This window comes from Melampsora larici-populina (assembly GCF_000204055.1).
Source record: "Melampsora larici-populina 98AG31 unplaced genomic scaffold MELLAscaffold_24, whole genome shotgun sequence".
In the NCBI taxonomy this organism is placed as follows: Eukaryota; Fungi; Basidiomycota; class Pucciniomycetes; order Pucciniales; family Melampsoraceae; genus Melampsora; species Melampsora laricis-populina.
The window spans coordinates 214011-241948 of NW_006768788.1; the positions used below are offsets into that span (position 1 = coordinate 214011).

Consider the following 27938-nt stretch of genomic DNA (forward strand, 5'->3'; position numbering starts at 1 on the left):
TCTTCCCCTATTGACACTTTGAATAGTTATTTTTGTCTTTTGCCATTGTTTTTTTATCATTTTTTTGATTTTTTTTTGGTTTTGTATACCCAAAAGGCGCGCCCTTGGCGCCCCCACTATAGGCTTGCCTTTGACAAAGTCCAAAAGGCGTGCTGGGTGCGCCCTGAATCCAAACCCTGGGCCCACCATGTGACCAGAGATCCATTGCTTGAAGGGAAAGGCTGTAGAGGAGTTTTGAGGTGCTCTCCTGCAAAAGGCTTTAACCCTGAGCAATATGTTTGTAGGAGTTTGGCATAAGTCCCTTGCTTGCTTCAGCCTTGCAAGGTGGGTGTGGGATTTTGATAAGTTTATGGGTTGCAGTATAAGCTCTACTAGAGGTATTGAAGGTCTGTAGTTTGTATTGTATCCTGCTCAATCACATTCAGCCAGCATGATTTTGAGTAATTGATAATCTGTTATTTTCAATGTACAGATATTCAAAGAGAGAACATTAGCCATAGAAGTAAACCATTTAACTGGCTATTGTGTTCTTCCCAAGTACATACAAATTCTAGAGGAGCTGTGTGCTGCAAAAACCAAACATTCAATGATGTACCCTAAAGTTGGCCTTGAAATTGAAAAATGATCAGATCTTCCCTTCTCTTGGACAACTCTTAAGTGATGTGCATCATTCATCTGGTTTTAGACACTGAAAAATCATATCCTGTTTTCAAGGGTGCCACTATCACCATGTAAATATCCTTGTAGCATGTCAACATGCACACACAAAAGACTTTCCTTACACCCTGTAAAGACCCATCAAAGAGGTACCACAACAAGCACATCTTCCCCTTATCACCTGGGAGGTTGAAAGTCAGTTGAATCCTGCTGACCACAAAGGATTCCACAAATCCTTTGAATAAATCACTATTCACAAAGGGTGCTCAATGGCAATCTCAGTCTAAATCTGACCAAAAGACTTTGAGATTTGTTTCAAAACCCTCCGTGTGTGCATGTCGATGTGCTACACAAATATTCACACAGTGTATACTATACTGGTTTAGGTATAGTTGGGTATAGTAAAATTTAAACTATATTATACTATACTGGGTATATATAGTACAGTCGCAACAATACTTTAACCAACTATACTCAGTATAGTATATTTTTATCAACTGTACCGGAAGAAGGGTTGTGCATGTTTTCAATCAACTTGTCCAACTATACTGCACAGTATAGTATAGTATATCTGAGTATAGTTCATCTATGCTATACCAAGTATAGTTCAAGTCAGTATAGTTGGACTCTATACTATACTGAGTATAGTGACAGCCTTGCTATTGTGAGCTGGGTTGCTTGTGATTATCTGGCTTGTACCGCAACTTTGTGCGCATGCAAATACAACTTTTCTGCAGCGGGAAGAATTGCCACTGCAGGCCAAGGCCTGGCTCCACCCGCCATTGTACAAGCTGTTGGGTGTCACAAATGGCTCAGCCAGGGATTTAAAGTACCTGAAGATTGTACAGAGGCTGTGGCTGAAGTTTAAAACATGAAGGAAATGAAATCTTTGAAGAAGTTCAATAAGTCTTATATAATCAATATTAATATTTGGTTCCTCCTGGAAGATATGCTTGGTAACCCTAACCCAAACAATACAGTGTGTGCTCTTAAGCACAACTAAGCCCCTTGCGTGGCCGCGTCCACGCCCTGCTCCCTTCTATGTAAAAGAAAAACCTGGATTCTAAAAGATGTAGTGTGTTTTGTTCATTTTGTTGCTTTTTTGTTGCGGATTAGGATTAAAGGTCCGCAAGGAAACCAATTTCTTGATTGATCTGTTGCGCCTTGTATGGTTTTGGATTGTTTCACAACAAAACAAAAATGGCAAGACTTGTGGTTCATTTTGGTGTGATTTGGGCATTGGGTTAAAGTTAATTTGCAACTGACTGGATGATATCAATTTAGATGGGGATAAGAGGATGGCAAGGGTTGGGGAGTGTAGTTGATTTTGGATCTTGTGATCTTGATAGATGTCTAGATAAGATGGGCAGGGGAGGTAAGCTACTTTTGATGAGATAAAAGTAGCTCAAGTTCTAATTGGCAACAAACTGGTTGTTGATGATGATTAAATTTGGATGAGTGTGCTTTGAGCTGGAAGATGAGAACAGCTCAGATGTGGATGAGCGCAAAACAATCTAGACTGAAAGAGAACAATTTGTGATTGATGAGTACAATATTAATCTTGTTGAGCTCAAAACAAGACTGGATGAGACCGATTTGGATCCGGATGATGATGATTTAAAAATGTTTGGAGGTTTCCCAGATGATTTCAGATGAAAGGAAAGATCAAGAGATAGTAAAGTATGTCTATAAGATCACAAGAGAGATGAAGTTAGTTCAAGGAGTGGGGTATGTAATATTAGTGCAGGGAATTTTTTGTATCCTCCTTCTCAATTTCTCAAAACAAAAGAAACAAAGAACAGTTGAGCCATTTGATTCAGTCAAACTAGGAAATTAGCGGCGGGAACTGTGGTGTCATATATCCAGCAAAGCTACCTCTATTACTCAATTTGAGATGATTGAGGATAAGGCACACCTATATAGTTTGAATCCATTCACATATGTCCAGGAAAAATGTCCACAATGGTTTCAATACCAATTTCAGAAGCACACATGCATATCTTTGAGTAGAAATATGGATATGACACTCTCAAAGTTTTATCAAAGATCCTAGGCACAGCTGATAAAATACACCAAGCTGAAGGCATGTAGGTGTGGTGTTTCCCTCACTCAACTAAGTCCCTCAATGCTGAGACAGCTGTCATTCAAGCAAGTTGAATCCACATGTCTCAGCATGAGGGACTTACATCCAAACTCAACATTTTGGCTTGAAGGGTAAGGATTCATTCACAGAGGAAATCTTGATTTCCCCATTTCTGTGAGCTCACCGGGGATCTTTTACTGCACTTCATGGGCATATGCGCTTCCAGTTGCTTCAAAATGCACAACTTGATTGATCAAAATTCATTGGTTGCTCACCAAGCCACATATTGTGTTATTTCATCATTTTCACATGTAGCTCACATGTAGCTAGGTGGTTCATGGAAATAAGTCCTTAACTTAGCAGAGCTGCATGTGAGCTGCAGATGAAAATCCCAAGATAGCAACTTATGTAGCTCAGCAAGCAACTGAGGTATCTCAATGATTTCACTTGTACGCTTTGAAAAGGAGATTGGTGCATATCCCCATGAAGTGTGTTAAAAAGATCCCTGGTGAGCTCACAGAAAAGGACAAATCAATCCTTACCCCTCAAGCCAAAAACACAACGTTAGATGTAAGTCCCTCATGCTGAGACATGTGGATTCAACTTGCTTGAATGGCAGCTGTCTGAGCATTGAGGGACTTAGTTAAGCTAGGGTCTTTCCAATAAGTCTGTTGCTTTGATTTCTCATGAATGCAAGTTTTTGATCATTCAAATCCAAATTATTACAATCGTATGATTATATCCTCTGGACCAGATGGCTCTCTTGTGGTCAAATCTGTCTTGTCAGATCAAATGGCCAGAAATATGTACATCAAGATACACATCAAGTAATTGTTGATGGTAACAAAACATCCATGCACGGAACTTGGCAATCAAAAGAAATTGAGGAGCTTGATGAAAATTTTCTTAAAGCCTGCTTTTGCTCCTGATACTTGGCTTTGGCAGTCTGGTCATATCGTAAATTGACTGCCGTATGGTTGATCAGCAGCATACATCTCTGGGAAGCTCTGAATCCTATGGACCACAAAAAACAGAGTTCAATTTTGAATTTGAGGTCAAGAGTTTTGTTATGATGTGCAAGATTGTTTCAATTTTCCTTGATATTGATGACTTCAGCACATCAGATAGGAAAAACACAGGATAAAAAACTATAAGCATCAACTCTTGGATCATATGAATTTTGGTTAAGTGTTTTGAAATTGACTCTAAATTGAAATTCATGAGATTGGAAGATGCTTCTGTACTTAATGATAAGTGATTTTGGATTTGCCATGGTGATCTTGATGGTTGATGAAATGGATCAAATTGATGTAATTAATTTATACAGGTAAAGGTCATTGTGAAGTTGGTCTAGGCTGATCTATGATATCAATATGAATCATCCCGGATATTTTATGAGAATGAGATCACCACAATTGATTTTTAGGCTGTTTGTGTTAAGCTGCAGCCTAAGCCTCAATGGCTCTAAAACAAGTGGAAAATGTATCTCATTGAGATAAAATCTAAGTGAAGCCTTGATATAAGTTTATCACTATTATATTATGAAGTCTCCTCTAACTCATCCAATTTTATTTTCTTGTTTGATACATGTCCGTCTTTTTCCTCTGCTTTGACATCAAGATTAAGATTTGAATGTGAGTTCAATTTGTAGTATGAGAAGTCAACCTGGATCAACTTCAGTTGCAAAGTGGTGATGTTGTGCCTGTATCAAGATTTAAATTCAGGCGTTTTGAGTGACTGTTCAAGTAACTGGAACTGAAAGCCAAATGTAGTGCCCAAGCAATTTTGAGTTTTCCAACTTGGTTGGTATGATGCTTGCTGTCAAAAATAGATGCAAACAACCAAAGGATTTCTGACCAATTATGAATAAAGTCAATATAATTTTCACTTTTGAAATAAATGAATGGCATGCATGTTCAATTTGAAGCTCTGGATGTTGGATTTACAAAGTCAATGATTGTGAGTGAGGTTCAAAGTCCTTTGATGTGTGTGGTTCCACAAATAGGACTGACTGGGGACTTTAGGTGAGTATGGACCATTGCTTCAAATGGAAGTCTTCAAGCAAGGATAAACAGTCAATGCAAGAATGAAAGTTGAAGAGTCTGAAACTGAGCATTGACAGGTTGGCAGCCTGAAGCGAGGAAGCTGGCCTTCCTTTAACTTGAATGATGATGATAATTCAACACCCCAGATTGAAACAGACTATTTTGGGTACAAAAAGGTGATGAAACAATAATGGAGGAGCCAAATGAACAAAGTCTGAGGAAATGTTGCAGCACAGGAAATATATATGGAGTACTGCTATGAGGAGGCTATAACAATGGATTGTAGTGAAATTGGTGCATGTGTTTCTTGTATCAAGCCAAATCAATTAACATCTGCTCCTTTTCTGATTGAACATCATGTCAATCAACTCAAACGCACAAGAGCCTGTAGAATTCCCAAAACAGTTCCCTTTCACTGGGTGTGTGGGCAGTGAGATAACTGCAAAGGTGATTAAAAGCCTATTAAAGGCAAAAATAAGATAATTTTACTCTGTAATCTTTGGTTGTTGATCCCAAAAGAGATCACAATGGCTAAAATCAAGTCAGGTTGTATTGTACTATGATCAGTGGTATATGAAAAAACCAAATCTTGAAAAGCCCCCTGGGGTCCTCAAAACCTTCCCAGCCGCATAATGCACATGAGCCAATGATATGCAATGTTGTTGTTGTGATAAGCTGAAATGGATGCTTGATGAGGACAAAGACCCCGATCCAGGGATAGAGAAAGGCGATTCTGTGATATCAGCCAAGAAGGGGAATTTATGTAGATCAGCTTAATGTGTAAAACTAATGTATGCAGAGTCCAGACCGTACATGTTGATTAAAAATAGCTGGAGAAGGAGGTTGGTGGATGGTCAGTCTCCTCGGCATATGATGATTGTGTTTCCGGAACTCTGCTCACCGTAGAGAGCATGGCAGCAAGGAAGAGGCCAGAATCTGGGGTTAAAATGCAGCTTTGGGTAACTGGAAAGCCAAATGAGGTAACAAGCTACCAAGAGATTGGAATTGGAAAAGAGGCATTTCCTGAGCGGCAACAGAATGGCAATTGACGTGACAAAGCAGCACATTTGGCCCAAGACAAACCCAATGCGCACAAATAGCATCTTCCAAGTGAGGATCAGAACGGTGTCAGCCATTTTTTAAGTGTAGTGGGCAGATAAGTGTGGTGAGATGGTGAGATAAGAAAGGTTTGAGTTTGAGGATTGGAAGGAGATTGAAACAATGAAATGTGAAGGGTTGAGTAATTTTCAATGCATTGTGAGTGGGACAAAAGAATCTGAAACTGACCAAGATTAAATGTATCTCATCAGTGCAAAGCAATGCCCGCTAAGCAGTAGTTGCACAGGCCAGGGAAGCACTTCTGCCATCTTCAGTAGAAATTGAATCATTCAGGGCGCATTCACTTAAGCAATTTCTGGTGAGACATCACATTCTGCAAAATTTAAAGTGTCTATTTGGTGGTGCATGTTTCATTTTTGATTAAAATATTTACAGAATGTGATTGCTGGTCAGAAATTCCTTAAGTGAACGGGCCCTCAGTCAATGTGTCTACATTCTACCATGGGCTGTCTGAGGTGCGGTCTCATCGCGTTAGCTTTCCTCTATAATCCTCAAAGTTTTGACATAGTGGATTTGTTTCACAGCAGCCAGCCATCTAAGGCGCCTGATTAGGACAAACATATATCACTTGATCGTGCTTCAGGAACGCATCATGGCAGCCGTAAGTTAGAGTGGTTTGGTTTTGTGGTGTCTTGAAAGGTCTTTTCATAGTTTTGGGCTTCAGTGATGACGATGATGATGTTTTATGTGTACAAGGTCAAAGGGTATAGATCAAATTTAAGACAAAATAGGAGACGCAGAATTATTCACTTAGTCATATTTGGTGAGAATCTCACGTTGAATATCTGTTCATATATATATTTAGTATATTTTTAGATGTTCAAAATTGACAAACAAGATTTCAGAGAAAGAAGAAATTCAAAAGAAACAAAAAACAACAATCAATAATAGAAAAAGTGCAGTATTGAAGTCATGATTTGATGATCTAGTGATAAATAAATAAATATGTATGTAAACTCCAAGTGTGTTTCATCATGAACAACATACATATCATAAATAGATACCAAAAAAGATCACAATCATAACTAACAACTAAAAAAACCCAAATCAAACCAACCAAACAACGACCAAAGACACAAGAACCTGAGTAAATCGAATTCCCCTACACATACGCGTATGCAGGAGAAAGATAGAGTTCGGTAGAAAAAAAGAGTAAGTGAAAAAAAGCTGTGTGAGAAATTCAACTGTGTGTTACATCAATTCTAGGGTTCCTTCAACGAAAAAAACGTTGCAGAACCGATCTCTCTTCCTCAACGTCCTTGCTTTCATACAATTTGATCCCAGTCAGATTGACGATCTTTCGTTAAATTAAATACTATCTTATATCAAGCAGCAGGGGCAGCAAGACCTTCAGTTTGTGGTTCCTTAACATCATGGAAGTCTATATGCCATCAAGTAAAGTAGTTCAAAGATAACCAAAATTGATCAGCATGTTCAATTGGCGACCCTTCCAAGATACAAATTACATACCTAAGATTTCTGAATACATCATCACTCTCCAGGTGTCTACAGGTAAATCAGCGTCGTTGAAAGACCAATCGAAAGGTTCATCGGCCACCGGTTCGTCCGTTGGATCATGGTATGGAGCTAAGTATTCATTGCCGAGTGCTTCGGCGGCAGTGATACGTTTGACAGGATCGAAGACAAGCATACGTTCTAGTAAGTCGAGTGCTAGAGGGTCTGCGTTCTTGAATTTCAAATGAAATGGGATCCTTTCCCTTTTGGGAAGAGATTGAACAAATCGGAGAGTCTGTAGTAATCAAGTGAAGAGAATGAGGTGACCTATGAGATGAGAGCAATCCAAAGTTATGGATTTGATGTCTAAGCGAGATCGTACATTTTCAGAACAAATCGTTGCGATCACATCATCAGGCGGCGTGCCCAACAATTCAGTGATGATGGAAAACTGGTTGACATCTGAGAAGTTTGAGAAGCGAGCACGATGTTGATCAGCATTGTGCCGGTATCAAGGACTAACATTCGGCGAGAGTAACTGGACTGACGATCTTTTCCAGGAAATAGTGGTTTGCCCTCAAGCATTTCGGCAAAAATGCAACCCGCACTCCAGATGTCCACTGCATGAGGATGAGCCATCATTCAGGGAACGGGTCTCATAGAATGCGAGGCAAAAGCAACTTAGACCGACCTGCCACATCATATTTCTGCCAGGTGAGCATGATCTCAGGAGCTCGATAATACCGTGTAGAGACATAACCCGTCATTTGAGGGTCTTGGAGACGAGCGAGACCAAAATCGCAGATCTTTAGGTCACAATTCTCGTTCACCAAAATGTTGGAGGGTTTCTGCGAAAGATTCAAGATTAGACTCGCTCAGGACATTTGTAGAATGAAAGGTCACGAGGCACATATTTTGATCAACTCACCAAGTCACGATGTACGACACCAGCAGAGTGAACATACTTCAGTCCTCGCTAGATCAGAACAAGCAAAGGATCGCCCAACAGAATCAACATCGAAATCACAACATCTCGTAAGCAAAAGTCACGACATCTCCGATCGGCAAGGAAAAGAAAAACACGTACAAGTATTTGATACAAAAAGTATTGTATAAACTGTTTCTCAAGTGGTCGACTAGTTAAAAGCCTATGAAGATCTGTACCAAGAAGTTCGGTAACAAAGTAAATGTCTTCTAATGGTGAGATGAAAATATCAGAAAGACTGATAATGTTTTCGTGACGTATGTGTTTCAGAAGCTTTAATTCTCGATAGGTCCGCTTGGCAAGGACCGGGCTACAATATAGTTTGGTGGAATGAGGTCAGTTAAGATGTTGCGGCGAAATCACCTCGTTCTTGACTTACGTTGAGAATGGTTTCATGATTTTCTTGATCGCGACATTTGTTGCTGTTAACTGGTCACTTGCTGAGCAAACAAGTCCAAAAGCACCCATTCCAACAGGCTGTAGATCCGAATATCTCGTTGTCACTTCGAATACGGTACCCTGTTTGGTGCGTCCAGAACCAAATCACACGAGCAGAAGTTCAAGGACCGACATCAAGATGTGATTGGACATCGAGTTTCAAACCAAAAGATGGTCCGATATAGACGAGTAAAAGCAAAGACAAAAGGTTCGGTTCAGCAGCCGTATCCCGCCAACAAACGCTTCTGGTGGGGGGGTATGCTTTGGGAGCTTCGATCGGGTAAAGCTAATCTGTTCTTCTCCGACACCATATCACTTGTAGGTGTAGCTTGACTTCACTCTTGTGAGGCGGCATGCTTTCAGAATTTTTCTTGACAGGCGTCGAAAGAGGGCAATGTCTGATGTTCTTGATTGAAATGTTCGAGACGAGAAAAGGAAAAGAGAAAACTCCAATGCTCACGAAGATAGACAGTTTGGCAAAATCCTATCAAAGTACAAGAAGTGAGTATGATGAGATTTGGATGACTTTGGATCACTTGGGTCTTACGGCCATAACGAATCCTGGACCACCTGGAGAGATACTGTTGCCGATCGGGGGCGCGGATCCAGACGGTAAACTTGTGACACCAGCATCCTCGGACATCTGCAGAGTTCAAAGGATTGATAAGATGAGAATGGATTGGAGGTGATAGGGAAAGGAAACCGACGGTTCTCAAAGGATTGATAAAAGGATGAGTTCAATGATAGCAAATGGAGTGTTGAAGTTTACGATGATGATGATGATGATGATGACAGGATAGAACTATGTTGAGATGCTTTAAAGTGGTAATGAGAGTTTGAACTGTGTGGTAGACGGGCTATGGCTCTGTATGGCTTCTTGATGTCATCATCCTCTTGGTACATCTGATATCCGTCTGAAATTTGAATCCACACTGTAAAGGCTCAAGGGTCGGGTATTCTGACGGGCAAGGGTGAATATCGGATCTTGATCAGGGGTTTGAGTTTCTGCAGATGGTGGGCGCGTTTTTTGGAAGGGCAGGCGCGCGCAGGCGCAAAAACTGTCAGCTGGGACGTGCCCTGGCACAAATAGCAGGAGGCGCAGGCGCGCCATTTCAGTAAAAACCCCCCAAGGAAATGACAAAATCCTTTTCAGAAACCAAAATCAAGACTGTTATAGATGCTTGGGCACTTTTTGGGACTTTATAAACTTGTTTTAAGTGGAAATAGTCTTGCTGTTGGGATTTATGTAACAAAAGAAAATGATCAGATCATTCAAAATGTATCTCCAAGGTCCCATGACTTTGAAGATGACTTCTTGAGTCTGGGCTCATCCGTATGAAGTTTGAGTATCCTTGGGCATATTTGTAAAGCAGAAGTCTTGATCAAGTATAAAGTTTGATTTTTCTATTGTACAAAAAGGATTTGGAAGACATCCACTCTACCACATGATCTAATACTAGTCTCATCTTATGAATGGGTGTGCCAACCCTACTTTTCAGATGTTTTGGCACGCCAAATGCACTGCGCTCACCACCTGATTTCTAGGGCTTTACTTCCATGACTTCATTTGTCTTGGTGAAATGTTCTTCACATGTACATAGTCAAGTGCAAAAATATCTCGGTATTCTTTAGAGAGCTTTGAATGTAGCACATGCTAGCCTGCTTCTTTCTCGTCCTTTCTGCGTGGCTGCAGCGCTTCCTGGCTGTTGGATCATGTCTGTAGTACAGATAGAAGATTATCTTGCTGAGTGATAGTGAAGGCAAGACATGGATTGTGTAAAATGAATCTTACATATAACAATGGTGGTTTATCATATGTCATCAACAAGAACATTAGGGGGTTTCAAGTCAATAAATTTACGGTATTTTACAGTCCAACAAGTTGTCCGATGTTGCAAAATTTACCGTAAATTTAAAAAAATTGGGACACCTTTTTAGGTGTCCCAAATGGTGTTGACCATATATTGGCAGAAAAAAAACCCACCGTAAAATTCAAAAAACTTGTCCGTTTTTTAAAAAGTTTCACAAAAAAATTCTGACTTGAAACCCCCTATTCCAAAGCAGATCTGCAGGTGCTGTGGCACAAGTATTGCACAGCTTCCATACTCAACATATTTTGGGAGAGTTCTCAGAGTGAAGTGATTGTTGGGGTTGGGTGGAAGATGATGTCAGCATATATTTCAGACATCTGTGTGGCCATGGGTGATGGTTTGTGATCCAAGAAAGAGGATCAAGGAACAAGATAACTATTTTACAGAAGAATCATTGCTAATAATAATTACGGTACTCAAAGCAACTATGCATGCATACATAGTTGTCATATATAGTTTTTTTTGGCGGGTGAAATACTTCAAATATACTTCTTGCGTTTTTTCCCCCACCAAAAAAAACTATATACGGCAACTATGTACGGCTACATATGTAGCTTTGAGTACCGCAAATACACAGTCTTTCACAACTATGCCATATCTTTCAGTTCTTTAATATAATTACACAAGTACTCCTTTTATTTCGGAACTCTGGCTGATATATACTGAAGTTCTCATCAGAGAAACTTGGTCTCTCATTGTTTCATAGTGCCCTATTTGAAGAGTCACAGACCTGTATTTGGACATTTACTACAGTTGCCTGCCAAAATTATACATAATTTTAAATTTCACTACCTCCTCTCATGTCACTACATATGGGTTGGTGCTGGGCAAACCTGGATGTGTTGGATTGATGCTGTGCTGGTGAGGTGGTGAACTAGATCAGTGGTGTTCAAGTTGTGGTGTTAAGCTGGTGGGCTTGATGCTTCCAGGGTGAGGTGGTTTGGTGTTGGGTTATATACAATGGGTGGTGAGGTGGCTGGTTTAATACGGCGGGTGATGAGGTGGTGAGGTGTGTGTACTGGTGGTGAGCTGGTGGCCATTTATGTACTTCATTGGGATGAGGGGTGTAGTGTGGAGAACGGGACTTGGTTGATTTTCAAAAGAAAGGAAACAGAGGCTTGTCTGCTCCTTGCCTCCCAAAGTTAATAACAGACTCTATTCAAAGATATGTGTAACATTTTCTTTGGATAGTTTCCAAGTCTTTGAGTGGCCACAGGTCATTGTGCCTTTGAGGAGCTCCCAAAGATTTCCAATTGGGTTGAGATTGGGACTTTTTGCAGGCCAGTCAAGCTTGATGAGAGAATTTTGTTTGCACCAGATGTTTACTTGTTTGCTTTGATGGACATGAGATCCATACTCCATAAGTATGAGATTGGGCGGACAATGAGGACTTTAAAGTAATTCAGAAAGAAAGCCTTCATCAAACAATTCCACATAATTCAACAATAGAGTGCTACCAGGAGGCATGAAAATGACCACAGTTCTAAAATTTGTGGTTAACACACTCCTTACCATCACTGAGGTTTTCTCACTCTTAAAGGTAGGGACTAGACTATCAACATGGTACTTTTGACAAGGTGTTCTCCAGACTCAAACTTGTCTAGATTTTCTGACAATTCCAAAGTACCATTCATTGGTCCATATGACTCTGTACCTTTCATCAAAAGTGAATTACTTGTACTTTTTGGTAAACTCTAGCCATCATTGTTTGTTTGTATCATCCAGTGGTGGCTTCTCTACTGCTAGCCATGCATGCATACCAAGTATGTGGATTTCTCTTGGGACAGCTCTAGAGCTGACTTCAGTTGGAAGTAGCTTGGTGATTTTGGATAAAGTGGCCCTTCTGTTCTTGTGAGGAGTGCACGTCTGTTGGGCGTACTCTTCACTAATAATGTAGTCTTCACGTGGTACATCCAAGTGAAGAATACAGCTAGTTGACCTCTAAGAAGAGGATTTAAGGAAGATAGAAAGAGATTACGGGCAATTAAGAGCTAGTGCGCTCTAACCTCTTGAGACTGCAAGGGGCAGGCTTTACACTTTGGTAAACCAAAGATCCTGAAGGCTACTTTTGACTCCTTAAAAAGGAGGAAGCTTTGCTACTTCTAGGTTTATTTCTAGAGACAATGAATGCCCTGGGCTCATAGAAATCAGTACCTTGAGCTCTCAGCAATGGAACCCGTAATGCTCAAGAATGGTCTTTAACAAACTACACAACTAACCACATACTCAAAGATCCTCTCAATAGGAGTCAAGTAAATGTGGTTCTGTGTTGTGATGGTAGTAAAAGATGGGAGATGATTCTAGGGAAGAAGGGGGGCTTATATAGTCTCAGTTCCAGTGTCAACTTGTGGTTGGCGTGTGGGTCTTGTCTATTCACGTGTCAACTTGTGGTTGACACTGGGGTTAGGTTTATTATGTATTTCATACATTACATACATGTGTTTAAGTGGCTCTTGACACTGAGCCTTGAGATGTAGCTTATGGCTTTATACAATATTTTAATATTACATATGGTACTGTTAGCCCATGGTCCTGTAATTAGGGCTCAGAGCTGACAGTTCTTCTCTCACAGCCCCATGAGCTACTAGTCACTGGCAGGCTGGAGACTACCACTACCTTCAACAGAAGTTCAACACATTTTCAAAATCATTTCCAGCAAACTTTTGAATGTCATCAAATGAAATCATAAATTTGTACACACCTGCCCTGTATTCACAGATCAAGAATTGGTGGTTTCAAATTTGATCATTTCTATGTGTTTCTTTAAAAATTAGGACAAGTTCATAAAAAAAATCTTGATGAAACCAACATCTTTTTAAATCAGGACACCTAAAATGGTGTCCCACTTTGAAAAATTTATGCATATTTAACAAAAAAGGGCAAGTTTGAAAAACATAAAATTACATAAAAAAGGCAAACTTGGAACCCCCCAATATATCGCTCAGCGGAATAATGCTGATTTAATGCTGATTTAATAGTGGCTTTCAAACCTGCCCCGGTTTTCAAAAAACCCAGTTGACCCAGTTGTTTTTTGGCAGTAACTTTGTCTATCAAGTTGACATTTGTTGACAGCTCCCAGCCAAAAATTCCACTGGGGCAACCGGGTTTTTTGAAACTGGGTCAGGTTTGAGAGCCACTAATGCATTTTTGATCATTTCTTGCTCTAGTTGTAATCATTTTCCCTTGGGCAAAACACTTTATGCTGGTAGTGTTACTGTGATGGTCCAAATATCAAAGTGAAATAATTGCAACCAAACGGGGCCTAAGCATTTAAGAAAAATTACCAATCAAAAAAGAAACTCTGTACTGTGAGCAAGAACTAATCATTCACTATCTTCAAACTGGATCAATATTCATATAAAAAACTTGATGACCATTTCTGCAGTATATTATTCCACATTTTTTCCCCTTAGAGCTTAGGGCCCGTTTGCACACCGCGAGCAGATACGATGTGGCCAAATTTCACACCAAAAAAGTTACATACGGCCACATCGTATCTGGGTCCAATCTCGACCAGATATTCGAAATCAGATCAGTGTTTGGTTCGAATATTTGAGGTCAATATCTGATCGTCAATATCAAGATATTGTTCCACATTGAGATACAGCCTTTTGGCCGTATCTGAAGGCTCTATCTTGATGTGCCCCTCCTCCATCTATCTTCTTTGTTCATCTCCTTCTCAACTTCTCATCACCCACACAGACCCTTATGTTCTTTGATCCTCACTGCTTTGCTCATCCACCCTCACTCCATAATAGTTTTTACTATTTTGATCATTTTATAATCTCATCTCTGCCTTGTTTAGATATTCTTCTAAAGGATATTGTTCAAGGATCTTCTTTGAATAGTTATACTAAACTTTGAAAAATGCTATCAATGATACTTTGATTCAAAAGGTTTGATTGATCTTACCTTTGAACAGTAGTAGAACTAAAATCAATTGACAATTTGATAATGTAGATTTAGATGATGAAATTATTAAAAGATCAATTTAAAATGCATTTATCAAAGTATATAGATGAAGAAATTGACCGATTAGATTATTAAAGACATAAGATCGAGTTCAAAAGAAGAATGGATACATCGAATGGAAAGATTACGGTAGGATGAGAACAATGAAGGTCAATGATGATTGTTTCAAAAGTTTGAGTTGAATGAAAAGATACATACAATCTCATGTGGTTGTTGCCAAACAGAAATATGATCACCGCGAGGTCAACAGACGTCTGTTGATCTCTTTTGGATTGCTGTTTGGCAATCTCAATATCTGAAAGACCAGTATCTCGATGTGCCCCTTGAGATAGGGGCAAATTGAAATTTGGTTTTCAGGTCAGATAATATCTGAAAACAACCCAAACGGGCCCTTACCTTTCTGAGCTGCAATTGTCTATGAGAATCTGGATCTGTCATGATCATTTGAGCTTTAAAGATGCTGGAGAAGCATATGGCAGAAATCATCATGAAATTTGATTTAATATATATGGATGAGAAAATATGGTGAAAGGATTCTGTTCATATGTTTGTTCATATCATTCCCCAAGGACAAAAAGCTACAAAAACTGTATTATACATATACAATTCATGATTTCATAGAGGACTACACCTCATAAACAGACACTGTGTCAATGAAAAATGTGGAGCAACATGTGGCCAAAGTTAATATCAACTTTCTTGTGCATATATATCTATTTGAAGTTTGAAGATATTCAACATTTGATTCTTCTTTATAATACAAAATTAGTTTTTTCTCATCCATGATTTGCTGCCCAAAAGTTTAATAGCACATCCAATTTACGTGATGAACATTGATGAACTGTATATTCTTGATCTGTGAATACAGGAGCATGTATGTATGAATCTTTGATGTCATATGATGACATCAGCATCTTGGTTGTATGATGGGCAAATGACCCCCACAGGGATATTATGTTGATATTATTGTGAGAATATATTGAGAATATGTTGAGAATATTTTTAAAATATTTTTAGAAAATAGTGAGGTTGTGGTAGTCTCTGGCCTGCCAGCGACTAGTAGCTGGGGGCTGTGTTTAGGGTTTGCTTCAGGGATCATTTGTTGTGTTTGGTGATTTTTTTGGGTCACCCAGTGTGGTTGTGGCCACTTATGGTACTGGTTTTTTTAGACTTTGAAATAATGCTATATACCATTGATGGTTGGTGTCCTAGTTAGGTGAAATTTTGCATGCCACACAGACCTTCTTTATGCATCACAATGATCTTAGCATTCTCCTTGGGTTTCAAAGGTTGAGTCTTCACTATATTCAGGACAGATGAAGTTTGGTGATTCACAAGGAAGATGGTCCAAGAACAAGAGTTCTCTGAGATGAGGTCAAAATGTATTAAATTCCACGTAGAATTTTGGTAGGGAACTGTACTTGAATCACCCTCTCATCCAACCACATACATCATCAGAAATATGTTTTTACATTGATCAGCTGCTTGGAACAAATGAGACTGGAAGTGTCTATGAGGAATTACATTAGAGATGAGGTGAGAGAACACAAGAGCCATCAAGTTTCAAAGTTTATTATGAAGACTAAGCATAGTCCAAAAAGGACACCAGATCACAACAACCCCCATAAATGGATGAAAATTGATGAAGTAGAAAGAGATAAATGCAGACAAAAAGGAAAACAAGAGGAGCTGATACCTAGTTGAACAAAAACCACATATCACAACAGCCCCTGACATATGAATAGAAACTAAGAAAGATATCAATAAAGAAGAAATGGAAAAACAGAAAACAGCTTTAATCTAAGCTACTATCATATCAACTCCAGCTAAGACCTGCTACATGTGTGATTGTAAGGGTGACACCATACATATACAAGGCTCTCACATCATTTGCTACTGACTTTAATGAGGGAATCAATCCCAACAAATTTGTTCTCTTGAATCCATTTGGATGCAACCTGGGCTTTCTCCATTGGTTGATGTCATCCAGTATTCTAAGTGCATTTTGATTCTGTTTGGTATAGTGCAAATCTCACAAATCTTACAATTCAAAATCCTCGGGTTTATGTTGATAGATTCATAGTCTGGATTGATCTCCAGATAAAAGACTAAATCCATGATGATTTTTTTTCCAAAAAATTATCATTAAATTTAGATTGATCATTGAGTAGATGAATTACATTTTCAAGTGAAAGTTTGATTGGTAGTTTAGATAGTCAATCAGGATGATTTGTTTGAGTGAGTTTGTCTTTTTGATTTGTTCTTGCTCAATTTCAGTTGGCTGTTGATAAATATTCACGTGTTGACATAAGGTTTTCATCACGTGATTTACATTATGTAGACTGTCACGCGTTGTGATGTTACGGGTGTGTGAACAATTGAATTGGAATTTCCAGTTTACCTTTGTTTCCATTCTCAAGCTAGAGACAAGAGAGAAGAGACAAGTACCATTTAACAATACTCAACTCCCATTCAAGAGAACAAGAAAGAAAACGTACTAAAAACAAATATCATCATGAATATCTTTCGACGTAAACGAAATGAAAAAGAAGAAGAAGAAACCAATTCATCAAATCAAACCAAAGTCAATAGTCCGAACAGACAACAACAAAACTCTGCAAGAGCTCGACATTCAGTAGCCGTCTCAAGCTTAGGAACTCAAACCATCAATAAGCGTAACATATTCGGTCATCATCAACCTAACAGACCAAGCTCAAATCAATATCGAGAATTACCACCGAGATCGATTTCAGCATCATATGTACCACAACCATCATCTAAATCAAACAGATCCAATGGAATTCCAAGATCGACTATCACTTATGGAAAATCATTATCACAAGTAGCTGCTAGTCCAGAAAAACCAAAAAGTAAGATCCAAACGATTGCCCATCAATTAGAAAGTAAATTAGATATTTCCACTTTATGGGAATGGCCAAAAGATCAATGGAATGAGTTTTGGGATTCATTAGATTTTGATGAGATGGGTGTTAGTTTTGGTTTAGGTTTGGTTGGATTACAAATCTTGATTAGATTGGTTTCTGGGATTGAGAATGCTAGAAGAAATTTAATTATTTCTAGAAGAATGAATGGGATTCATTCGATTGGTGATAGATTAAATGAAGCAAGAGAGTTAGTTAAAAAACAATATCCTACGGGTTGGCTTGAAGTGGTAAGTCTATTTCTTTATACAAATTTTTGCACTTCTTTTTGATCGGTTCTTGATGGATTTCAATTGATTTTGGTTTTGGAACGGGTTTACAATTTTAGTTAACCTTCTTATCAGTTTGTTTATGTGGTTATTCATGTTATAATGCTTATAAGTTATTTTCAGCTAGAAGATCTTATCGTATGCACATTCGAGAAGTGAGTCAACTCATTTGTTTCGAAAACCTATCAAAAAGCTGATCACTGAAAATTCAATGATCGAACAAAAGGATCCGGTCAATTCACCTAATGTAACGCTTGTACAATCTCCAACTGCACCAACTCCACAAGCAATTAGTTGGGCTCAAACAATCTGGAGAATGTTAAGAAGATTATCATCTTTATTAATAGGTTGGCCAAGATCAGGCTTAGAAGATCTACCTCAACCGAGTCAAATTCATCAATTAGATGTTTGGGAACCTTCCAAACTTAGATTAAGAATCTTAACGTTTGTTTGTTTTTGATTCCCACTGATCAATCTAGTTCAAATCATTAACTGGTTCCTTGACTTTTGGGGTTGATGTTTTTGTCTTTAGATTTTATCCTCCACCTTTAGCTTTTCTCTTGCATTTTGCTACTATTAGCGAAAATTGTATGAATTGGACTATCATGATTTTAACAATCCAATTCCAAGTAAGTTCAATCAATGATATCTTTGTGGATTAATTAGAATCATTTCTGATCCTCATCCTCAATTTTTCTTTCTTCTTTTCTTTAGACACATTTACTTATTAAATCATTCACTCAATTAAACAAAGATAAACAAATCATCCAAGCAGAAGTTATGCATGAGTATAATGCTCAAGTTGAGCAACGTTTTTCTTTTTGACTTTCTTTCATTCTCATCCTTTGAGTGTTTCTTTGTTTTGATTACAAAAACTGACTTTCAAATTTCTATCTTTCTTTCTTTTCTCTTCAAGTTTGTTTATCCTAGAACGTTTCCTCTTACTAGATCTATTGGTACAATGACTAGTTCAGCCGAATTTATCAGAAGAGAAGATTGGGTAACTTATTAAACCCGCTGAAAAACATTTTTTTCTTTAGTTTGTCTTTGGCTTTTTTTTTGGTCTCGCATCTCTTATTGCATCAAGTTATATAAATCAATGCCAAGTGACTCAAACTTGTGATATATCGTGTTTTGTTTTTTTAAATCTATTTATATTTGTATATATGTCTATGTGGATGGAAAGAAAAATGGTAAGTTTTATTGTTCTCATTTCTATTTTCGGTCTGTTCTTTTGGATTGCGAATGGTCATTTTGAGAGGATATTTTTTTCTTCTTTATGCAAAGAGGGTGGGAAATGAGTTGGGTGATATTGGTGATTAGTGACTATGTACTACGTTACTTGAATTTACTTATGTCCAGATCGCATTCAAGTGGTAAGAACGGAAGAGCATATGATTTCGTCTACATAGACAGTTTGGTTGACTTGTTCTATCCTTTTTAAAGAGTCTCTGAGTTTGTATTACGCAAAAAAAGAAAATTCTATGATCATCAGATTAAGGAAAAGCAAGAGTTTTCAATCTTGGTGGAATTGATCATGTTTCCGACCAAGGGGTTTTGTGTGTGTGATAATACATTTGTTTACAATTTCACATTTTTCTTGGTCCTTGGTTATTGAAAAGTCATCTTTTCTGGGTTTCTCTTTAAGCTCTTCTTCTATCAGTCATGACTCTAACAATCGAACCTGTTCCACTTAATTCAGTAAGCTAATTTTCAAAACAAAAACAAACCACATAAGTAAACACCCTCCCCCTTAACAAAGTGACAAAGAAGAACAGAATCAAAAAGAAAAAAAAGAGAAAATAGACTGACCTTTTCGTGCCAATTCAAAAGTACAGCAGAAGGAGTATTCGAATCCATCGTGATTAAAGACATAGATTTATAAATATATTTCATTAACCAATCTAACTGATCTGAATTCAAATTAGACAAAATCGAAGGTATATCAGAAGTACGAGTAGTCGATAAAGTTTCAATGATTGTTGAAAGGATTAGAGATTGAGCTTTTTGAAGGGTTGGAGAGGGCGGTCCGTAAGGTGGTGAGGTTAGTAAGAGTTGTAGAACTGCAGGTACATCGGCACTGTTGAGATGAGATTGAAGACAAATTGATCGAGTGAGTTACTTGATGCGATTTAGGTACAAGAAAAGAAGTGAAGAGATATCTTTTTACCGAGCTAAGAGGGATCTAGCTTGTTGAGTTTTAGATTGAGCATCAGATAACATTTCTTCTGCAGAACGTGGATCATGTTCATATAGTTCTATTCAACCAAACCATAAACCAAGGATCAACATTCGATTTGCTTTTGTTGAGGAAGATAGAAGAAAGACTTTACCATCTTCTTTTAATGCATCTTGATCATATAAATCGATGTCTATCTTTCTATACGCGCTATCCATTTTGGTTTATATAGTCTTTAGTTGGTTTTTTGGGTTGATAGTTGGTCCGTTGGTTTTGTTGAAGGTCAAAGTCATCGATCGATTGGTTTTACATTGGAAATTCCATTTCATCTCATCGTCATCGTGCGGCTGGAGTGGTGTGCGCAGTGGCGCCTGTGGCTGCGCCTGACGCAGGCGCGCTCAGGCGCAACTTGCAACCTCCCTTTCAAAATTTGGGCCCCATGCATTTTTTTAAAGTGCTTTTATCACACTAACACTGTGGGGAGTGTGAACCACAATTGGGCAAAGTTGTGGTGACTAGGTACGCAGCTTTCTTCAATCACGGATCTTGTTTGCTCCAGGTTTGCCATAGGTTTGCTAGCTTACCTTGGGTTGCCCTTGAGTTGTCCACTACATATTTGACTACAGTAACACATATGTAGTGAAGCTCACAGCAAAAGAAAATTCACAAGAAGTTGTAAGAGACATCCATTGTAGTAGACTTACGTAGCTGGTTAGTGCAATATGCAAAAGCAAAAGCACTTTAAAGTAAACAATGAATAAATAAAACACAAGGGAAGCTCTAGGGCAGCTAGCAAACCCATGGCAAACCCATGGCAAACAAGGTCCGCGCTTGAAGAAAGTTGTGGACTTAGTCACTGCAACTTTGCTCAATTGGGGTTCACACTTGATAATTCCCATAGTGGAACTAGCTTGATAGTCCAATGTAACTACTGCAGATTACAACTTTGTCTTTGTCTGCTCCTGTACCTGACTAAATAAATGCACACAGAAAGAGAAAAAAATTAGAAAGAAATCATAAGAAAAGGAATTGCATAATAATATATTAGCAATTGGTTGGTTTCAATTACCTAAGTACATTTTCAAATATTTGAATCTGCTGGTGTCCTGAATGAATTGAGCTCGGTAAGGGAAGACTTTTGGGGTGGCTAATAGCTTTGTTGCTGAGTTGATATCAACTTTGATCTTCTCCTTCTTGACTTGTTTTTGAAGTGCTTGTCTTTGTTCTTTGTATGTTTTCAAGGGACCCATGCATGTAGAGCCCCCTCCAAGTGGTATCACTCAATTGCTGGAGTGGTATCAAGGCAAATCTGCATTTCCCTTTGATTGACCATTTTAAATCTTTATGATCAATCAAGTCAGATTTTTCAATAGATCAAAACACTTGAAGCAAACCTTACTGATTATCTTCTGATCAAACAAACTGTAAAGAAGGGAAAAGAAGTTGAAGTGATTCATCTGTACATAGTTGGAAATCTATGTGGGAAGGAATGTGGTACTGAGTCTTGGTACCAGTCAAACCCAATGGTTACAAATCCTAGGTATGGGGACATGTACTTATTCGTTCTTGACCGAAAACAAAAATATAGCCAAAACTAGGGCTATAATCCAGCCCTGGAAGTTCAGGGCCGGCCACACAGCCAAATCTGGCCTCCAGGGGATCCAAAAATCACTCCGGGCCAACCAGGTCATGTTATGGGCACAGCACAAAAAGCTCCAGAAATTTATGTCTGTGTCTCAAAAGTTCTAGATGGGCAGAGGTGCACCCTATATAAGCTATACCTGGAGAACTTGACTCTTGAGTTTACAAGACACTCATCTCCATAATTTGGTAACAAATTATCATCCTCAATGCTGAAGGAACAACAGAAATTGTGTCAACCTGAGAGGTTTTGCAGAGCAAAACCCCCACGGTATATACATAAAACTTAAACAATAAACTTACAACTCTCTCACTCAGTTTCAAGAGTGTAAAAACATTACTTAACTGGACAATAATCATACGTATTTTTCTTTTTTTATCAAGGGTATAAAACATTACCCTTGATAGAAAACACCGATAAAAACTAAATTCATTTACAAAGACCCGTACCAGAAGAGAAACAACCCTGGTACGATTTCTCTAACACATATATTAAAAAGCTTCTACTCAGGGTTTAACAACCAATACAACCTGACCAGGCAAAACAAGAAAAGGCTGCTTAGTAACGAACCAGCCGCATGAGATCATAACAGTCCTAAAGGAAACAGGGTCTATGACATCATGAAGTAAGAATCAAGTCAGTTAAAAGGAACTCGCTTTAGCCAAAAAAGAGAAGAAGAATCCTTACCTTTTTACCTATTACTAAAAACCCACTTTTTCCTTAAAAACTCGTTTTCCTTTCGAAAAACCTTTTTTTAAAAAACCTGAAACCCTTTTTTTTCTTTCTAAAAAACAAACTCTTCTCTTAGATAGATATTATCACGTTTAGAATTCTTATTAAACAATCTAGAATCCTACTTTCAAATATCCTTTCTCAGACCAGTCATTTGTTCTTTATCTTTTTCATCTCTATTTTTTTTTAAAGTCAAAAGCGTTACAGATCGTTAGGCTCAAATAAGCCTATCCGACTAAAGTCTGTCGCAAAATATCCCCTTTTGATTCAATAGCAATCAACCAACACTGAAGTGTGGCCTAAAGTTCAGATAGCTATTTTCAGCTTTCGCTTTGGAAGACGATTGAGTGTACAGCACCTCAATCAGTAACTGGCAGCGGTGACCATTCCGCACCAAAGGCAACTGTAGAAACCAGCTACAGTCTTTTATCAACTTCACTAAGAACCAAAAACCAAACCTCGAACAAGAATCCAACTAGATTTTGTTAATACGAGGTCTACATTTAGTGAGTAATTCATCTCAGTCTACACCTCTTAGTAGTCTTAGGCTGACAAATTGTCACATGTATGAAAGCCCATGAATGGGTCTCGCCTGGTACGCACCGGTTCACTCTAGTGGACATGAATATTGATTCTGGCAACACACAATCTTGTACAAGCTTGCCAACTTTCACAGTTTACTCACAGCAAGATAGATGGCAAGCCAACTAGACTCCAGATGCACTGTGCCTTACCAGCAATACACACTGTAATCCAGATCCTTTTGCCTGCAATCAAGCTGCATGGGCTGGAACCCCATTCTGGGATTCGAAATCCCCTTTATGCATATGCATGTCAGCTACCAAGAGTAAGTCTCACAATTAAATTACTCAAACCGACTTGAAGATGATATTGCAAGTCAAACTATCACTTGTGCTCAACTCAAAAAGAGCCCAATCCCAAATTCAAATTCAAAATCAAAATCAAATTCAAAATAAACCCAAATTTTGAAACTCACATTACTTTCTTTTCCAGAATTGAAGAGTTTGAAGATTTTGAAAACTTGGCTGCACTATGGAACCCCAATGATTGTTTTTAATTTCAATTAAGGCAGAGAAGTTCTTGAGAAGTTTTTTTAGCTATTATTTGAGTTGTGCCACACAGCACACCTGCACCTCAGGAGCACCCAGGCCTTCCAAGAAGCCGGTTCTCCGTGCCTGGGCACATGCCTCAAGAACAGACTGCCCCAAAAACATGACAACCTGGGCACACCTTGTTATATGTGTATCAAAATATATTCAGAGGCTGTATGAACCTACATGGATATCAAAAAAAACGATACAGAGTATATTTTGAAAGAGAAAGATTTATCTTTTTCTTTATTGAGCAAAAAAACAGGCGCCCATGCAGGAGGGCTGTGGGCGTGCCCACAGGGCATTTCTAACTAAGTTTCAGTGTGACAGGGCATGAACCAGTAGCTTCAAAGCTGTTGTTGGGCCGGGTCTGGGTCACAGCCCTAGCCAGCACAGTCCAAAATAAATACTACCTAAACAGAGTGTAAATATATAGGATTTGATAAAATTGATACATTACTACAATTCAATGGAAAAAAGTGTCAGTTTGGTTTGAGAATTTTGACTCATCCTTACCCCATGGTACTTTTCTCAATTGCATTTCATGGATTCCTGAGCTTCAAAGCATGTATATATTATGAACAGCTCATGATATAACGAGACATACAGAGATAACTTCTGGATTTCACAGCAATGTCTTTTGTTGAACCAAATCCAAAAGAATAAAAAATCTTCATAGTGACAAGAAAACATAGAAGAATTTAGAGACACAGTCAGGTGAAAAATTAGTGATGACCAGACTTCCAAACTGAAGCAAGTCATAAATATGATTTTTAAACATGATTACAGAGGTGTCAAATTAGCTTTGAGTTTACTCAAGATTTCATTATGCTTGTGACCTTTTTGCCAATCACACAGATCAGAGATCCACATTCATATGTTCATCACATGCACATAGATATTAAACCCACCAAAAACTATATATGTATGGAGACATGTGGAGACAGCATTTCATATAGTTTATCACAGAGATAATGGCGCCCCTGCAGTGATGAGGAACATCTTGGTGTTACATGTCTCATCTCAAAATCTGAATAGGAGATATAGTAATTCAAATTGTGGTGAGAAACCAGAGACCAATTCTAGTGAAGGTGCATTTTTCTTGGTCCTACCTCATTCTCAATGCTCTCATATAGATCATTTTAATCCTTCAAAACCATGATAAAATATTTTGATAGCTACCCAGTGTGTCTCCTCATAATTGTTCATCAATGTAAAGGGATACCATCCCCTAGTCTTCAACACATAAACGAGAATGAAGTCAGTAGTGTTAAAAATTTGGTGTCAGATCCTTTGCTTGAACCACATGACTTTCTCTCCAGTCCTTTGGAAACTGCACATTTTGAGAGATCCAACAAACTTGAGGTCACAGAGAATACTGGAAATCAACTCTCATCAAGCCTTGCTTCTAGTGCTTCCCCACCTGGATTCAAACAACAACAAAAGTGTAAGCAATCCTGAAATCTCAATAACTAAACGATTTATAAAAACACCTTAGATTGGTGATGGTGCATCCGACCAAATTGATACAGATTCCACTGTTCATTCAAAGTCCATCAAAGTTTATGAGGCTTCCTCACAAGAAAGCAATCAGGATTATTGGGAAGAGAGAATCCAAAATGATATTGCATATAAGCCTGCAATACATGCTCCCAAGGCCATCCCAAAACCCATACAACGTCCCAAACCAGCCTCCAAGGAAATCAGTGCTGTCCACTCAAGTACCAAGCAAGATTCAACGGGAGATGATTCAGATAGAAAAATTTATCTGGAATCTAGCACAAGTACTTCAACTGGATTTTACAACTTATGGGCTGGAACTGCAGGCCTGAATAACATTCTACACATCAAAGATTCAAGACAGCCCAAAGAGCCCAAGAATTCATATAAACCAATAAATCCACTCAAATATTTGCACCCTGAAATTTCTCAACCTTTCCCACACAATCCACCCAAAAAATCAGCATCTTCTCTAGAAATTCACAATCATCCAGATTTTTCTGTAACTCCAGTATACAGGAGTGCTGATGTGGCTCAAATGGGACACATACCACCAGAAACAGAATTCATCGGGCATCAAGGCCTGGTATCACAATTGAACCCTGAATCAACAATTCAAGTAAGTCTTCCTTATAGAAATACATCCATGATTATCACACTATCATTGATACTGTCACATTTCATTTTTACCATGTCAAGATGAATTATTGGCCACATGATGACTCTCAACATTGGACCAAGCAACATACTCAACCTTTGGAATTGTCAAAAACTCAATATTCTTGGCCCAATTTTCACAACTACCGTCCATTTGAACCAGTGATGAAACTCTCTTCCAGACCCCTCAGTATGAATCAGGGAAATCCTCCACAAAATTTTGGACAAGGTAAATTTTGAATTTGACACATTTTATTTATTTTGATGTCATTCAATTTCTTCTGAACTGGTTTGAAATTGCCGTATATTGCCCCAGATCCACATGGGACCAGAATTGAAGCTTATGATAAAAAATTGAGAAATGGTCAGTGGTCGTTTTCAAGAAGAATTTCCCAATTTCTTAAACCATGATACAATTCAACACTAATATTCAATCACACAGCTTCAGAGTTCTTTGAGACAAAGATTTTCAAACCTCAAAAAATAGGAGAGCAATACAAAAACAAGCAGGAGGAGATTCTCAATTACTTTGAGATTCTAAGAGGAAATTTGATAACAAGTTTCAGTCAAGAAAAGTGTCACAGTTTGTACATTCTGAGGATGCCAGATGATTTTGTGAATTTTGTTGCCTATGCAGTGAAGTTACCACAGATACGCTCTCAAGTGAAAGAACAGTTGGAAACATGGATTATGTGTAGCAATCCCAAAAGCTCTCTTTCTTTTGTAAGTAAATATGCACTGAAATGGATTCATGATCAAGAAGACCCTGAAGGGAAAAAAGATGAAGGTTTCTACTCCAAGGGTAAGATAGAATTGACTACACAATTGATCCTTGACAGTCAAATTTGACAACTATACTGATTCCTTTTCCCACTTTTTTTCCCCTTCTTGTAGCTCTGCATGACTGGCATTATGAAAGGAACTCCAAGCATTATGAGATGAGATTAAACAAATGTAAGAACAAGGTTGCTTTTCTTTCCTATTAGGTTATATCAAATTGAACAGTCACCCTCCATTTCCTGACTATGAATAAATCATCAACCATCACACACTGACATGAATATCTATAGCATGGAGGCACTGGTCAAAATTCATTCACAGTAGGTGTCATAGCAATGAACACATATTTCATGAACTTATGATGGGATTTGATGATGTAAGGCAAAGAATTGAAAGCAGGATACAAAGCAGGATAATAGGATCTCAAGACAATTGGTTCATGCCAGGCGAGCTTTCAGACTATGTAGTCCTTGCTTGTAAAAGAAAAGAAAGAGCTCAGATTATCAAGAGTGATTTGGAGCGCTGGATCACAAGTGGTGATTCCTGTTCTACATCAAGAATGTGTACATATGCACTATTGTGGCTTGATAGAATAGAAACATTTGCTGACAAAGACTATAGGCTTCTGGTCCCAACTTACAGTGACACCACTGCAGCCACATTGAATGGTCTGTTGTTTTGTTTTGTATTCTGCACATTTTTCTGCCAAATGTTACATTGTTGGCTCTTTGCAATCTTCTGACAACTCTAATTCATTAAATTTACATAGGTGTTTTAGAGTTGGATTACAAAAAGAGGCTGGACACAGGTCAGTAACAGGAAAGTCAGTATGACACTAGTAGTAGAAGCTGATGATCAAATGATATTTCCCAATATCCACTTACCAAAAGCATTTGAGTACTGGAAAGATCTGATGCACATGCCTTGGAAAGTGCAAGAAAATGACAGCCTATATCATAATTTCATCAATGAACAAGTTGAAAGCTCAGCAAAGTGTCTACATCACATAATCAAAGCAAATATTGCAAAAGGAATTGATCCTGATCAGATGGACAAACAATTTGCCACATATGTTGCATCTGCGTTGAAATATCCAGAACACTCCGACACTATCAAACAGCACCTTACCTCCTGGATGGTACTGCCCAGAGCTGGAAGTTCATTGCAATTTAAAGTGCAGGTTTCACTTAAATGGCTTCAGGATAAACAATGTATGTTGGACTCAAATTCCTCTTGAAATTTCAAGTGATATGGTGCAAGGGTCTTGTGTTATCTGATCCACAAGGATTCATTTATATTTTTATAATCAGCATAGTTGATCTCATTCAACCTATATATTTGATTCCATAAGTTTGACCAAGGATTGGTCCTATGACAGGAGTATATATTCAAAGTGGAGATATATTTGTTCTCATACCATACTTCAGATGACATTTTCAAGGACCTTCAAGGACCCCTCAGATGTTTCCAAGCTCATCTGAATCTGTTTATCTTGTATTG

The 27938-nt window shown here is 38.3% G+C and overlaps 4 protein-coding genes across 4 annotated transcripts; 2 read left to right on the forward strand and 2 right to left on the reverse strand.

Annotated features, from left to right (window-relative positions):
* Positions 1-7229: 7229 nt before the first annotated feature.
* MELLADRAFT_87970 (uncharacterized protein) lies at positions 7230-9335 on the reverse strand (the record flags this gene model as incomplete). Its single annotated transcript, XM_007411359.1, has 10 exons — positions 7230-7285; positions 7375-7654; positions 7742-7821; positions 7908-7979; positions 8051-8207; positions 8288-8335; positions 8447-8654; positions 8724-8863; positions 9243-9266; positions 9330-9335. The coding sequence occupies 10 exons, from the start codon at positions 9333-9335 to the stop codon at positions 7230-7232; spliced, it is 1071 nt and encodes a 356-aa protein (XP_007411421.1).
* Positions 9336-17053: 7718 nt separating this feature from the next.
* Positions 17054-19480, forward strand: MELLADRAFT_116799 (uncharacterized protein; the record flags this gene model as incomplete). The annotated part of the gene is made up of 6 exons (XM_007411176.1): positions 17054-17797; positions 17896-17991; positions 18030-18280; positions 18369-18465; positions 18551-18637; positions 18753-19480. 6 exons carry the CDS (start codon positions 17141-17143, stop codon positions 18846-18848), a joined length of 1284 nt encoding a protein of 427 aa, XP_007411238.1.
* MELLADRAFT_36782 (uncharacterized protein) lies at positions 19480-20233 on the reverse strand (the record flags this gene model as incomplete). The annotated part of the gene is made up of 4 exons (XM_007411358.1): positions 19480-19542; positions 19649-19916; positions 20007-20094; positions 20170-20233. 4 exons carry the CDS (start codon positions 20231-20233, stop codon positions 19480-19482), a joined length of 483 nt encoding a protein of 160 aa, XP_007411420.1.
* A 4574-nt stretch (positions 20234-24807) lies between these two features.
* Positions 24808-27675, forward strand: MELLADRAFT_64085 (uncharacterized protein; the record flags this gene model as incomplete). The annotated part of the gene is made up of 9 exons (XM_007411177.1): positions 24808-24948; positions 25000-25587; positions 25638-25887; positions 25975-26022; positions 26101-26460; positions 26553-26612; positions 26729-27106; positions 27208-27246; positions 27329-27675. The coding sequence occupies 9 exons, from the start codon at positions 24808-24810 to the stop codon at positions 27673-27675; spliced, it is 2211 nt and encodes a 736-aa protein (XP_007411239.1).
* Between the last annotated feature and the right edge of the window lie 263 nt (positions 27676-27938).